This window comes from Peromyscus californicus, unplaced genomic scaffold, assembly GCF_007827085.1.
Source record: "Peromyscus californicus insignis strain IS unplaced genomic scaffold, ASM782708v3 Scaffold_4__1_contigs__length_199733344, whole genome shotgun sequence".
Taxonomy (NCBI): Eukaryota; Metazoa; Chordata; class Mammalia; order Rodentia; family Cricetidae; genus Peromyscus; species Peromyscus californicus.
The window spans coordinates 71,224,564-71,240,553 of record NW_026294562.1 but is presented as its reverse complement, the minus strand read 5'-3'; the positions used below and the strand labels follow the sequence as shown (position 1 = coordinate 71,240,553).

Below are 15,990 nucleotides of genomic sequence, written 5' to 3'. Positions count from 1 at the left end.
TGCAGGATCAAGCAGGCTTCAGGATCAAAGGTCCAGCCATGGGCAGGCATGGGCAGGCATGGGACATACAGTGAGAAACTGCAGAGACAAAGCTCCAGGCTCTTTCCAGGGAAGATGTAGTCTCTTAGCTAGGAGAGGTGTGGCCCTCCTGAAGCTATCCTGTGTCTCTGTCTTTCTCCTCATCGTCTAGGTCTATCTTCTTACCTAATATTTCTTCACTCCTCTCTCCTCTACCCAAAAACCCTTCATAAGGTGGGAGGTGGTCGGAGCTGGTCTCCCACAGACTCCCATACAATGCCATACTCACTTACATTGCATTCAGTACTAAGAGTAATCTAGAAGTGGTTGAACATATTTGGGAGGATGTGGGAGGTTATGTAAAATTATATGAAGAACTTGGGTCCCCAATAACCTTTGGCCTCTTGAAGCAATCCTCCATGGATGTCAAAGAAGGAAAACAAAAATCAAATGTGAAGCAAAGCTGTGTTAGTGCCAGGTGATGTCACTCCATAGTGACCTCACTCTTGTACCTGCCAGCAAATGTGTCCAGGGAAAACCCAGAAATCAGGATGCATTAGGCTGCAACAGCATCAGCACAACAGAGACAGTAGAGAGGTACTGGCTGACTCATCCCTGCAGATGTCACACCTAGACCACCCCTAGCTGCTGAGGCAATTTTATGGCATCGTGAGGAGCAACCATCTGAGGTTTCAAGCAGCTTGGATTCGTGAGCTGACTCTCCTGGGAAATCTTAGCTGTGTCCCTGCAAACACTGTGTTTACATTGTATAAGTCAACAGAGCCAAGAATGGTATTTGTCTGTGCTGTTAGTGTTAAATTAAATAATGCATGAAAATCATCCGGCAAGGTGCTGACGGCTCTTAGAGGCCATGCAGCTCTCCCTCTGCTGAGGACCGGAGCATCTTAACCGCAGTGAGTGAACAGGGCCTTTCCTCGTGTTATTTCTGTCCCAGGTCAGAGCAGACAGTCCTCCACAAAGGAGCACATGGATGCTGAGGCGTATGGATGAGGCCCCTGAGGGTCACCAGAGATAATCCCTCACCTTCATCCCCTCAGTCACCACCATATTGTGACCACAGCAGAGCGGGGACTTGGCTGTGATGACATGAAGTCTCTGAGAAGATGGGCATCCCACCTACAGCCCCACAGCCAGTTTAAGAATCCCAGTCTATCAGCTCTATGTGCCATGGCCTGGATGTTGGGCCAGTGTGTACCTGTAGGGAAATGGGCCCGGGGAGGGCTAGACTGAACTTGTTCAAATCCTGATGCACAAGAAGATGGACTGAAACACACAACTTCTAATTCTGACACCTTGGTAGTTCTCACACTTAAAATCCCATTAGCTCGACACGCCTACAAAATACTCACATGGGAGACAAGATATAGTTATTTTTAAATCATAGTTCTAATTGTTGTGCGGGGGGTGATGTATTCTGGGAGTGCGGCTTTAATTGTGCACCTGGATCTGTCAAACTGTGATGCCTGCGGTACTAGCTCCAGACGGGAGAAACCGAAAGGAGGGCCCTGACCTGGTCAGCGTTTGCCTCTGCAGAGGGTATCCAAGGCCACCCAGGGTGGGTTAAGAAGATGGTTCGGTCTATAAAGCATTTGCCACATACGCATGAGGACCTGAGTGGTCCCTATTACCACAGTTTTCGTTTTTTAAGTGCTGGGAAGGTAGGAACAAAGGAATCTCTTGCTGGTCAGCCAGCCTGGCCAACCAATGAGCTCGAAGTTCAAGGAAATATACCCTGTCTCAAAAAAATATATGTAAGGTAGAGGGTGACTGGAGAAGACAATGTTCACCTCTGCCCCCCCACACACACACACATGTGCATAGGCACCACTGCATACATACGCATACACACAAACACATATACAAAGCACACTTGTGTGCTGTGGGCCATGTTCTACCCTCCCTGGTCAACCCCAGATAGAGGTTGCATCATGGCCTAATTGGGAACTGTCCCCTGTAGGTTCACGTATTTGAATATTTGATCTCCAGCTGGTGCTGCTGGAGAAGAGATTATGGAAGCCTTTGAGGGTTACAGGCCAGCCCAGTTCCCAGTCCTGCCTTCTACTTCTGGATCCACCAAGATGTGAATAGACATGATCAAGTGACCACTGCCAAGGACCAAGTCATGCCAGCTGCATGCCTTCCCCACCATGAGGTCCTGTATGTTCTAAATAGTGAGTCGAAATAAATCTCCTTTAAGGGTTCGAGCGGCAACTCTGCTCTCTCGCATCAGTTCTAGAAATTCCCTCATGAGAAGACTCCAGGGTAAACAATTTGTCACTCAGAGAAAAATCCCCATGGAGACAATCAACTCTGACGTGACGTCGAACCATCTCCTTTCCCCATCCTCACAACAAGCAGCAGAGTGAGCCTCTACCCAGGCATTTATGGAGGGGAGTTTACTGTTTCCTGGGCTACACCTCCTATGCATAAAAGACAAAGTAAACAGAAAGACCAGAAGGTAAAGGTCTGGATGTCCTCCAAAGGGCTGGATGCATGGCCCCGAGATGGTAAGACAGAGTCACATTCCAGCTACACTTCACCAAGTCTCTGGTGACATCCTCTGTGACCCCCCCCCATGTATTATGGGTATAGTTCTGGATACTGAGGGGTTCACAAACAGAAGACCAGATCCCTGTCATGTGAGGCTCATGCTCAAGGAAGGGGCTCACAAGAAACAAAAGTGCAGTGTGATGGTTCATTTGATTGACAGCTCATTTGATTGACACCATGATAGGATCTGGAATCACCTAGGAGCCGACCTCTGTGCATGCATGTGAAGGGTTAGGTGAAATGGGGTGGGGGGAGGGGAGATCCATCCTAAATGTAGACAGTACTGTTCTGTGGACTGAGGTCCTGGACTCAATAAAAATGAGGAAGAGAACTGAGTACCAGCATTCATCCATTGTTCCTGATTGTGGACAGACTGTTGCCAGCTGCCTCACGCACCTAGCTCCATAACTTTCCCATGGTTCTACCCTTGAACCATGGGCAGAAAACCTCCCTTAAGTTGCTTTTTTGCAGGCATTTGGTCACAGTGAAAAGAAAAGTAACTTTTGTGCCAAGTTACAGCTGCTCCCTCGGAGGTCTAGAGCCCGTCCTAGAGAACCCAGGACCCTCCGAGATGCATAGTGGTCTCCCCGGGTCAATCCCTGAGAGTTCACCTCAGGGTAAACCCTCTTACAACACACAAGAGGGATTTGGTTGGTTATGGGTGCAGTTCTTCTGCCACTTTCTTGTTGCCACATCCATGTTTTTTTTTAGCAGCTGTCACTTTCTAAAGAAGCTTTAGAAGACCTGGCAATTAGAGGGTCCTCGAAAAGAAAAGAAGAGAATCAGAAGAGAATGCCCAGGGTGGCACATAAGAAGGGCTCAGCCCACCGGGTGGTGGTGGTGCACACCTTTAATCCCAGCACTCGGGAGGCAGAGCCAGGCGGATCTCTGTGAGTTCGAGGCCAGCCTGGTCTACAAAGTGAGATTCAGGACAGGCACCAAAACTACACAGAGAAACCCTGTCTCAACTCCCCCCCCCCAAGAAAAATGAAGGGCCCAGTCCACCAAATTGGGCTTCACAGAAGGAAAGGCCACAAGCCAGCTGCCACTAGCTTTCCCTCAAGCCTCCCAAAAGACAGATCGGCCTACACCTGGATTCAGCCAAGTGTTCCAGCTGAATGTAAGAGAACAGTCCCACATTGTCACGGAAGCTGAGTCCTACGGTAAAGAGGGGGAGCCCTTCCCATGGCTCAGTGGGGTTGCTGCTTTGGGTACCACGGGGCCTCCCCTTCAGGCAAGCAAAGCACTGGAGGAAAGGCCTGTGCTACCATTTGAGTGGCTCGTGGAGTCTGCAGGGGAAGCTCAACAGAGAGGGACACTAGACAGTACCAAGGGCCAAGGTCTTAACAGAACCTCGGACAGGTCGCCACATCTGGTGTGCCCACAGAACAGCCTGGATGGTGTGGGTGGGCCTGGTGATTACCAAGGAGAGGGAAGATGAGCATCTCCCGGCTATGTGGTGGACCTGGACCTCTCTGCTATGCCCTTGCTTGTGGGCATTCTTCATTGGGCTCTTGCCATTTCTAGACAGAGGGTACCCAAAAGGAAGTCCTTATCTAATTTGTCCTGCCTTCTGTCTCCGGAGAAGCCCATCCTCTGCACGCAGGACTACTCTGCAGTGCCCCCTCACCTTGAGAACTAGGGAACACTCTTCAAATGCCATGTATTCACCAACCCAAGCTCGGGGGAGCCCTCCCTGTGTCTGTGACCTGAGCAATCATCAGTGTGACCAGAATGTATCTGAGAGGCTAGTACCTGGATGTTGAGTCTCCCACGATGCGCTCCCAGGCCATAGCGCTTTGCTGTGGAGGCATGCAGCTGGAAGTCTGTGATTTTTAATGTTTCCAGACCAAGAGGTGGGCAACCTGGGAAGGACAGGGCTTGTTAGAAACAAAGACAGCTATCAGAAGAAATGAGTGTCTGCTTTTCAGAGGTGGCCATGCACTTTCTTCCCCCAGTGAGCCCCTAAGCCACCAGCACGGCCCCCTTGCCCGGCACACCCTGTGTTTCAGACAGATTAGGTCAATGCAGCCATCCGTGGCTCCCCAGTTCTGTCACTAGCATTTGCTTTCTGAATATCTGGGCTGAATATTCCCTCTTTGTTGCTAGCCTTGCTGCTGTTTGATGCCATGTGCAATTAAGGCCCCTTCCAGGAGACTCAGCCAGAGAATGACACTGGGTAGAAATCTTATAACAATCCCATGCTCGAGCTCCGCAAATTAATCAGGACTTGTTGATTTTGCTTCGGCAACTCTGGCCTCTGTTGGGCATGATAATGAGCACAGCAACATAAACAGAAGCCCGCTGTTGTCTTCCTTCTGGGCAGAATAGGTGGCTGTGGGAACAGCTCCTGAGCACAGCTTGACCCTGGAATAAATGCCAGCCAATGGTTTAGACCCAAGTCGAAACCACCATCCCTACACATAACAACATCGATGGCAGCCGAGGCTGGACCCCAGGTCTCCTAGGCTGGGCTATTCCCTCTCACCCACTGGCCTGCCATCATGTCCTATGGGGGGCATGTAGTGATAGAGCATCACAGAGGAGTCTCCACCTTACCATCTGACTCGGAGGAGAAAAACAACTCTCAGGTAGGTGTGAATCAAGTGTGTTTTCCACCAGCAGTATCAGACAACTTCAAACATCAGAGGACACAGTCACAGCGGAACTGGACGTGGCCTAGAATCGAGGGCACTCTGGGAGCATGTCTGCACACTCAGCAAAAGGCCCTGCCAGCCTCAGATTGGAGGGGTCTGCTGAGATGGCAGGGACTCTGCCAGTACCTGGATGAGAAGATCCATTCAGGCACTGCAGGCAGACAAGTTCATATAACACGAACCTTAAAAGGTCTTATTAATAAAAACAAACCCGGAGCCAGATATTGGGGTGAACGCTGAAAGATCAGAGAAGCAGAACAAGCCACAGCTAACCTCATCTTACCAACTTCTCAGCCGATCTTGTTTTCTCAAACTGGAAGCCTCTGAGTCCTCATCCGGAATAGATCTCAGCTGAACTGCTGCTAAAAAGCCTAAAAGCTAAAAATGCCTTAAAAAAGCCTCTAGTTTCTGGTCCTCATGCCTTATATACCTTTCTGCTTCCTGCCATCACTTCCTGGGATTAAAGGCATGTTTTTCCCAAGCAAGACATGACATCTCAAGTGCTGGGATAAAGGTGTGTGTCACCATGCCTGGCTGTTTCCAGTGTGGCTTTGAACTCACAGAGTTCCGGATGGAGCTCTGCCTCTGGAATGCCAGGATTAAAGGCATGTGCTACCACTGTCTAACCTCTATGTTTAATATAGTGGCTGCTCTGTTCTCTGACCCCCAGAAAAGTTTATTGGGGTGCACAATGTATCAACCACAAATTCAGATCTACTAGGAACCAAGATACCACATAGTCCTCCCTTAATCTCTCAAAAGTGGAAACCAGCACATTGAGAACCTAAGGCAAGCCACCGAGAGGGGCCAGCCGCTGGCAGAGCTGCACAGTGGATCTAGTCTTCAGAGTCTCATCTCCAGGCTGGAAAAGGACACGGTGTGTCCTTGGGCCTGCTGACACCCTCTGGGAGGCTTCCTGGGTTGGTAACTGACATTAACCATCTCCCTGACCCCTACCATAATGGGGAGCATAATCAGAGGAGTGCTGCTGTTCCCTGACACACTGTGGGAAGACAGGTCAACTTCCAGTGACCAGCTGGTGCTCCATAGCTTCTGGGAAAGGATCTTGTAGCTGGGACCTGGGGAGTCACTTACTGGTAGAGCATTAGCGAAGGAGTGTGAAGTGGGTGAGAACAGCATACAGAAGAGATGTGAGCAAAGGCCACCCAGTGAATGGGGTGTGCAATGAATTTAGAGGGCATGTAAGAAGGCAAGGGTCACATGACTGACGCCAGGCAGTCACTGATGACCCTTTCAGTGAGTAGGAGAGAGGTTAAGCAGGAAGGGGGAATCTGTGAAGCCAGACCACTGATTTCCCAAGGCCACTCAGGGTCAACAGTTACCATGAACCCCCTGCTTCACAAGGGTCTGCCCCTCCACCTTCCAGGTCTGGAGGAACTGGGAGTCTGACTCATATGGGTGGCAGGTCATTGATACCAAGTGTTAAGTGAGTACTTCTCCTTTCTTCCCTACCAGGAATTGATGATGCTCATGTCTTATATGAGCAAATGAGCAAAGCTATCCCACCATCTCGTCTGAAATCCATAATGCTTGCCTCCTATGCTGGGCATCACTGTGGACCTTCTGAGCCACCAAAGCAGTAGTCTTCCCTGCCTCTTGGGTCCTGCAGCCATGAAACATGACCCCTGAGTCCAGAAGATAAACCTATACCTCTCCTCTTACAAGGGCTGGGATTGTGGGCCTGTACCCTCCCAACTGTAGCTTCAGGACAACAAACACCCTCTCTCAGCTGCTGCCCTGGGCTCTCAGACCCAGTATTCTCTTATAGCCATCACAGGCCATGTTCGGAATTCAGGCAAGGTCTGGGGGAAACACTCACTGACTTACTAGGGCCACTAGAGTCAGGGGTACCTAACAGTCTGCCACTTAAAGCGTGGTTGGGATTTGGGCTCAAGGGCCCCTAAACTGATGTGCCTACCTCCAAGCTCTGGTTTTCCCTCACTGCTCCTCCCTGCTTCTGGATCCTTGCACTTCTACTGGTCACCTCGCCTCAACCTGTCATGCATGCTTCAGACACTGACAGCATCCTCCGCCTGACAGCATCCTCCGCCTGTGCTGAGAGGCCCCGCACCTCCTGGTCCTGGCACTGAGCTGGCCACTGGCAATTGGATTCTGTGGATAATTCCTTGTGTTCTGGGTATGGCCTCTGCTAGGATCAACTACTAAGTTAGTTTCTGACCCTGAGGGACCAGGACATGAAAGACTAGACAGGGGGAAAAACCCTAGCTCTGTCTCTCCACATCCTTGTGCTCAGATCTGCAGCATCTCCATGTAATCAAGTCAGAAACGCAAACAGTATCCACCGTCATCTGTGAGACTATTTCAGAGCCACACAGACACTATTCCAGCCTCCACTCAACAGAACATGGCGGAGAATTCCATTTCTTCATCTAGCCCTGCAACCTCCATTTCTGTTATTTACAGTCAGACAGGCAGATGCACAGGTAGACAGCCAGATGGACAGATAGCTCACAGTGACAATGATTGCTATTCAAAGCATTTCTTCTAGATAAAGAAAACATCTCATACATAAATGTTTTAGTTCAAAAAGGAGCTACTTGAATGAAGTTAAATATGTATTAAAATTGCTTCCCTTGTAAGAAATCCCATTAAGATCTACGAGATATAGAAAGAAGTGCCCATAAGGGGGGTATTTCGTAAATGCAAACCTCATACTGACTCAAAAGTTCGGTGCCTGGCCTCCGGAAGGGCCCAGGCCATTGTGCACCCAGGGCAACAGTGGAGTTTCACATGAGTGGCATCTACTCTTGTCCACATCTACAATAGTGTCACAGAAGAAACCAAGAAGTCCCACTCCCTTCATCCATGGAATTGCTGGGCAGTGACTTTGGTGGGAACCCAGATAAATACATGGGCTCAGCCAGTTCCTATGTGGTGTCTTCCATGAACCCAGCATCCTGACACCTGGACTTCTTTCCTTATTAGAAGGTGCTGTCTTTAGATGATCTTGTTTTGTTTGCAAGCCTTTCCCATTGTCCGTGTAGAAGTAGCTAGCCATGAATCCACTCTAGGGGAGTACAATGTCCTTGACAGGCAAACATGAAGATACAGACCATATGGATTAGTGAGTGCTGCTTGAAGGAAACCAACAGCACCTCATTTAAACAAGGAAGGGTCACTATAGGGACATCAGGGACAGGATAGGACAGGGCCAGAGCTACCATCAGCCAAGTAGCACAAGCCACCACTCTGTGCTGCCAGAGGAAGGGACTGACTCTAAGGGTATCTCCAGCATTGCATCATACCTGTCCAGAGTCTCCACCCAGCCACCTCCCTGGCACCAGGACTTGAGTGCTATCAGCAGAGAAAGTGTAACAGAAGCAAGATGCAAGCTCACAGCCACCACGATGCCTGGGACAAGCGTGTGGAGTTCCCTGTCCAGTGCTGAGGGTTAATCTGGGAAGTGTAGCACAAGGCTCACAGAGATACAGTAAGGCAGTCAACCGCATTCAGGAAATTTCTATTTCATCAATTATCCACTCTTATTTTTGCCTCTGGACTACCTCACTCTTTACCTTCCATCAATAATTACTATAATTCCCTTCCTGGGGGTTCCAGAGAAAAGAAAGCCTGGTGGCAACTGGCTCCCCGCTCGACACAGAACAATGTGTTCTCCAGTGCAGGACACTATGGGGTGCAAGAAAAACAGCACCTGTCGAGCAAGCTATGAGGGCCCCAGGTCTCCAAACAACATATTCCTAACATATTTCAGAGCCAGTGAGATGGCTCACCAGGTAAAGGTATTTGCCGCCATGCCTACCAATGGAGTTCAGTCCCAGGGATGCAGGTAGGAGAAGAGAACCAGTTGTTACAAAGTTGTTCTCTGGACCCCTTATGTGCGCCATGGCACGCACTCACACTGTAGCATGCACGTGCCCCCACCAACACACACACTAAATGTAAAATTTGTAAACATGTTAAAATTAACAAAAGCTTAAATCTAGAGTAGTTTAAGAACAATCTTCTCTTCTACCTTCCTTTATACAAAGATCAATAAAGCAACAACTTCAGGTTAGAGTCATGTATTTCCTGGTGAAAGTTCTAGGTCCATCTTAATATGCGCACTGAAAGTGTTACATAGGAATGCTCTGTTAAAAAAAGGAAGTTTCTTATACTAAAGATGAAAAAGTAAGAAGTAGGAGAACTATCTTTTGGTTTTAGAACTTTAAATTAACTCAAAGTACAGGATACTAAAATGTCCTCCATACTACAGGCTTAACCCCGATGAACTTCAGTATTTTTTTTTTTTTTTTGCCTGATTCATTTTCCTCCTCTTGGTTCCCTGAGAACATTCTAGAGGTTTTCAGAAGAGCTAGTGGGTGTTCAGATCCGCAGAGAGATCCTCCCACTGGTGCACCTGCAAGGTCCTCTGTGCTGGAGAAAAAGATGGGGAAGGTAATTAAGGTATCACCCTAAATTGGTTCCCACACAACAGAATGGTGGGAGGTGCCATGTAAATGAATAGAACAGTATGGAGGCTGAACAGCCAGGAGGGCCAGGGAGGAGCCCACGTCATCACAACACATCAAGGCGTCTGAGACCCTCAGTCCTGCACAGGGAGGCAGGCAGTTCCTCTTTCCTGTGGCCAGAGGGGCAAGCAAAGACTAGAGAGGACTACATATAAAAGGGGCAGCTGACATCATTCTTGGAGCCACCACCCAAGGCTTCTCTGGTCCTTGAGTAACATCTTCAGGTTTTGGATTCCAGCCATGGGGAAGAGAGCCACTAACAGTAAACCCCAAGGCAATGGAACCCTAGGAAAACCCAAAGCATAAATGGAGGGGCTCCAAGCACACCTCCACCTCCTTAAGATCAGAAACATAGAAGAGAGCAGAGATAAGGGGTGCATTTTCAGCTACGATCCTTGGCCTGTCTTCAGCTGTGTGAGATGACCCAGAGGTGACTTACACATACAGGGGGCTGACTGAAAAGAAATCATAAATTGGTTACCAGCTAAATGACCCATCAACAGCTAAGGGGATCAAGGGCACCTTCAGACATGTGAATACTTGGGACATGTGCTTGTTTCCACTGGCTGGGAACTATAGAATAATTGTCAGAGTTAAATAGGCACAATGGTGTGTAAACCCTGGAGACATGAGACTGAGGATCCTGCTAACCAAAGGGTTCCAAACAGGAGGCAAAGTCACTGTTGCAAAGCCTTTGGTTTACATTGTCAAGAAAATAGCTGTCCTGCCAATCCCAATCCCAATACTACCTTCCAACAAGGAGGGCTTTCCTATATCCTTCAAGAAACACTACAGAGAGACAGGAATGTGGTTGCCCTGGTGACGGGTAAAGGGGAGAAACAGTGTTTCTAAGCTTCATTGAAGTATCTGTAACTAGTATTTAGAAAAAACAAAACTCTGTGTTGGAGCTATATATTCTATATATTTATTATAAACGCCAAACTATGATGTAATTACTACATATTGAGTCTTCTAATGTATAACAGTTGAATGGCTGCCTAGCAGGCATGGAGCCCCAAATCTGATCCAGCACTACATGAAACTGTATTTAAAAAAAAAAAAGCAAGAATGATGGCTGATGTCTATAATCCCAGCACTCTAGAAGTGGAGGCAAAAGTATAAAACATTCAAGATCATCTTCAGCTACACAATAAGTTTGAGACTAACTGGGGCTACATGAGATTTGGCTTAAAAAAAAAAAAAGTTCTTGAAGTAAACAGGGAAGTCATTCACAGCCCTTCATGCCTCCTCAGTATCGCAGTATTCTGGTAAACCCTGCTCCATGGCCACACTGCAACAAGGACCTGGCCCCAACTAATCAGTGCCCTGGGCCAGCAGCCACACCCACCTGAGGACAAACTCTCTTCAGCCATAAAAACAAACATGTCTTTGACCATCAAACTGAGTTTCTCCCACTTTTTAAAACAGGCTCTTATCCTAAGAAGCATGTGGGTGAGAGAACATGGCAAAAAGTGTGAAAAAAAAAATCTTCAGGAAAATATTAATTAGAGATCTGAGATGTGTCACAATCTGGAGAAGACTGACGGTCACCAGCCACGAAATTACTTTCTCTTAAGGCATGCAGCTCTTGGAACACCCTGTGCCAAATGCAGCTCCATCTCCCGGTGCCACTCCATCTCCCAGTGCACTCCATCTGCGGGAGTGGAGACGGGACCCGCTGTCACTTCATTAGCTCTGTCCCTTGCTGACATTCTTTGCACAGAGGCCAGTGTGAAGGACTCTAGCCTGGTGTCTCTTCATCAACCCGCAAGGTCTTTGCCACTACCACCAAGCTGTGTACGATAGTCAATTTTAATTATCAGCTTGACACAGTCTAGAACAGTGGTTATCAGTCTGTGGATTGCAACCATTAGGGGTCCCATATCAGATATCCTGCATATCAGACTTGTAGCTGGAGTTTTCCTGCCTGGCCCACAGTCAGGACAAATCTCTCTCACCTGCCAGTCCCACAGCCACTCAGACCCAACCAAGTAAACACAGAGACTTATATTGCTTACAAACTGTATGGCCGTGGCAGGCTTCTTGCTAACTGTTCTTACAGCTTAAATTAATCCATTTCTATTAATCTATACCTTGCCACGTGGCTTGTGGCTTACCAGCATCTTCACTTGCTGTTTGTCATCATGGCGGCTGGCAGTGTCTCTCTGACTCAGCCTTCTACTTCCCAGCTTTATTCTCCTCCTTGTTCCGCCTACACTTCCTGCCTAGCCAATGGCCAATCAGTGTTTTATTTATTGACTAATTAGCAACACATTTGCCATACAGAACATCCCACAGCACAGACTTGTACATTACAATTCATAACAGTAACAAAATTGCAGTTATGAAGTAGCAGTGAAATAATTTTATGGTTGGAGAGTCACCACAGCATGAGGAACTGTATTAAAGGGTCGCAGCATTAGGAAGGTTGAGAACCACTGCTCTAGAATGACCTGAGAAGAGCTTCTCCATGAAGGGTTGTCTAAATCAGATTGGTTGGTGAACAGGACTATAAAGGATTTTCTGAAGTGGATTAATTGATATAGGAAGATCCACCCTGAGTGTGTGTGAATCCATCGCATTGGTTGGGCCCTGAACTGTATCAGAGTGGAAAAAGGCAAGCTGAGCCAGCAGGCATGCATCCTCTCTGCTCTTGACTCCACGTGGATGTGATGTGACCAGCTCCCTAGAGCTCTTACTGCTGTGATGGCCCTACAGTGACAGCCTATAACATCGCTAAAACAAAACCAAAAACCTTTCTCCCCTAAGCGTTTATCACAGCAGCAGAAACGAGACTAGGACACTCTGTATATCAGTTCTTGAACAATTCCAAGACTGCCTACCGCCTTTAATATCAGGGACAACTTTGTGACCCAGAGATAACAGGAAATAGAATACATAGCACATGAATTCTGATTTGGAGGCACCAAGCCCCAAACTCCACTCCCAATGTCCCACATATCCCCAGGGAACTGCTGTGAAGGTCAAATCTTGAAAAGTTTGTCAAATCTATGAGCAATTAGGCTAACGTGCAAGCAACTCCCTCTGAGTCACGCCCTCTGGACATCTCGCCACTAAACTTTCACAATGTCCACAAACCGGTCTTACCCATAAACAAACTGAGACTTGGAGAGACCAGACTGACTTAAATAATTACGATGTAGCCAAGTTCAATTTGGAAATCAGCTGTGACAGGAGACCCCAAGTACACTCTTTATGTTCCCCCATTTGAGTTGAAAGCTCCAAAGTAAAATACCAATGCTTTGGTGACATTGGGGGTCACACCAGGAAAGGGGCTGGAAGTAGGAAAGTCACCACTCTTGGCAGAGAGGAGCTGTGGCCTGCTGTGGCTGCCTGCTACTACCAAAGCAGAGGATTTTTGAAGAAACAGAGGGGAAGAGGCTCCCAGTAATAAGTTGCTAGCTCTCTTGGATTTTTTGTCTTCATTGCTGCCTATGACTCCAATAGGACTTGCTTATGGAATTCTTTCCTTTGCCTTTCTGAACTTGACATTCCCTCCAACCAACGAAGAGTGTGGAGGCTGCTTCCTGTGCGATGAGATTGTGTTTGCCGTGGCTCACTGCCTGACTCAGACACCCAGAGCTGCTTAGAAGGATGTGGGAGTCTCTCAGGTTCTTGGGAAGTCTACGAACTAATCTTGGTCTTATCTAATCATCCTTGGAAAGCTCTTTAATACCCAACACATCAAAGAGGACCTTGAAGACTTGCCCCACTGCATTGCTGGGACAGAAAACTAAATGACCAGCCCAAGAACCAAAATCTTTCGAAGAACCTAGAAAAATGGATGCCCGAGTTCCACATAGACTTGTGTGGGTCAATGACAGCAGCTCTCAGGAAGGTCTTCTGAGGTGCCAAGAACCTCAAGGGGCCCCCAGAATCTGGCTGGCATCTCTCACCTACACAGTAAAAGAAGTCTGGAGAGAGGTCTGAGGGTCCAACAAAGGAAATTCTCAGAGAACTGGGAGGCAAGGCCAAGCGTGGAGCCCACAGAGTCTACCCCAGGAGGCTTCAGCCTCAAAGGGTCTGATCTGGTAACTATCTTCACCTTGGATGTCCAGCTCAGTGGCTGCTTCATCTGGAAAGCCTCCCATACTCTATTCCCAACCACTCCACTCTCTCTATTCACCCTGCCTTGGAGCCAAACTCCTCCTGAAAGCCCCGCCATCTCAGATAGATTGGTCTACCTCCCTAGAGAGGCTGGGAGCCTCGATCACAAGCCAAAATGAGTTTCCATCACAGGATCCTTGACATCTAACCAATACTTCCCAAACACATGAGTATCAGAAGCTGTTGTGACTGATAATCACTGTCTATGAGTCATCATGGGAAATTCATATTTTTCCTCATACATTGCTAATAAAGACCTTAGAAGGTAATTACTAGTTCAAAACAAACTGCTTGTCACCACATCCATGGTCTGCCTACACTATTATTTACTTCACATTTCTATTTTATCAAATAATTTCAGCAGCAATACAGGAATACAAGAGGAGACTCTATCAGTAGGAGATAGAAATAAATGTTTTCAAGGCCTTAGGGAAGGCAAAAATCAAATTAAGCATGATGGAAAAGCACCAACCACCCAAGAAAAGATTAAGGATTGGTTTGTTTTAGGTTTAAGAACATCTGTCATTCAAAAGACATCCTTGGTAGAGTGAAAAGCTAAGGCAGTTACCTGACAAGAGCAAACCAGCCAGTCAAGCCTTCCCATCAATGAGAAGAATGGCAGGAAAACCGTGACCTAAGTGGAGCTGAACAAAGTGAGTCATTCTAATGGCAAAGAAGCATTAACCATTAGTCACCAGGAAAACACATAGTCAGACCACATCAAAACAGCAGCATATGTCACCAACATGGATGAAACAGAGAAGCTTGACAAGACCAAATGTGGGCTTTGAAGGAAGAAAAGCTACTGCTGGTGGAAATGTTGATGGTCATAATCAACTTGGAAAATTCTCTGCCAGTTCTCTGTGTGTGCGGTGTTACATGTGGGCATGTTCGAGTGTGCATGTAAGCTTGTGTGCACGTGCGGATGGAGGCTGGAGGTCAAGGCATGGTGTTTCCTCCTATTGCTTCTCTCTTATTTTGTCTTTAGAAAGTCTCTCATTTAACCTGGGGGTCAGCAATTTGGCTAGACTGGCTGGCCAGTGCGTCAAAGATCCTCCTGCCGTCTCCTCCCCTGTGCTGGGGTTATAGGTGTGTGTCTCTACGCCCAACACTTTTCTTTCCAACATGGAGATCCAAACTCAGGTCCTCATGCTTGCCCAACAAGCACTTTGACAACTGAGCTGTGTCCTCAGGCCCCTCCTACCAGTCCTTATCCAAGATACCCACTCCCTATGATCAAGCAGCTCTACCAGAGGTACACACCAAAAGAATCACACAAAAGTGATCCCAAATGCACTCTGTAATTGCCAAAAGGTCAAATCCACATCAATACCTGTCAATAGGAGGATGAGTACACAGGCCGCGGTATACAGTCCTGCTGTGGAATATGACAGACCCATGAGGATAAACAAGCCACAGTGTTTGTAGCAGCACAGATGAGCCTCACAAATATGATAGCCAGCAAAGGAAATCAGATACAAGAGTGTACGGCACCCGTCCACCAATATTACCAAGTTCAAAACCATGCCTGTCACCTCTGATCACAGCAGTGTTTAAGGAGAGGCAAGGCGATTGGCTGGTTGGGGGCCAGGGCTGACGTCAGAGGTTCTAGCACAATCTTCTTCTTGTAAAGAGCAGTGGCAATGATGCATTTTCACACTGCGTGGTGTCCATGACAACCCAAATCAATGTGTGGGGATTACACACACCAATGAGTTATATCCTTACATTCCCATAGGTTTCTCTCCACACGTTAGCCTTCAATAATATTTTAATGAGCTTAACTTTGCCTAACTACTACATCATAAAAACACCAAACCAGATCTACTTATCCAATTCAGAAGGAATAAAAGAGATCTACACCGAACGTAAAAAAGTCAGTCTCCAAGGTAACATAGCATAAGATTTTGTGTATCTCGTTGTCTTACAACTACAGCCTCATGGAGAACAGAGCTGCATTGCCAGGAACCAGGGCTTGAACATGGGCAGGGGAGTTTCTCTAAAGAATAGCACAAAGAACCTCTGATGGGACAGGAGTGTTTCCAGAAACCACACATAATATAGCTGCACAGTCCTGCACACACACACACACACACACACACACA

The 15,990-nt window shown here is 47.5% G+C and overlaps 1 protein-coding gene across 1 annotated transcript in view; it reads right to left on the bottom strand.

The window, feature by feature from the left end:
* Cpxm2 (carboxypeptidase X, M14 family member 2) overlaps positions 1 to 15,990 on the bottom strand; it is a 113,378-nt gene that overhangs the window by 82,517 nt on the left and 14,871 nt on the right. The window contains exon 3 of the mRNA XM_052714768.1: positions 4,345 to 4,454. Coding sequence (XP_052570728.1) covers positions 4,345 to 4,454 — 110 coding nt within the window. The remainder of the gene's footprint in view (positions 1 to 4,344; positions 4,455 to 15,990) is intronic.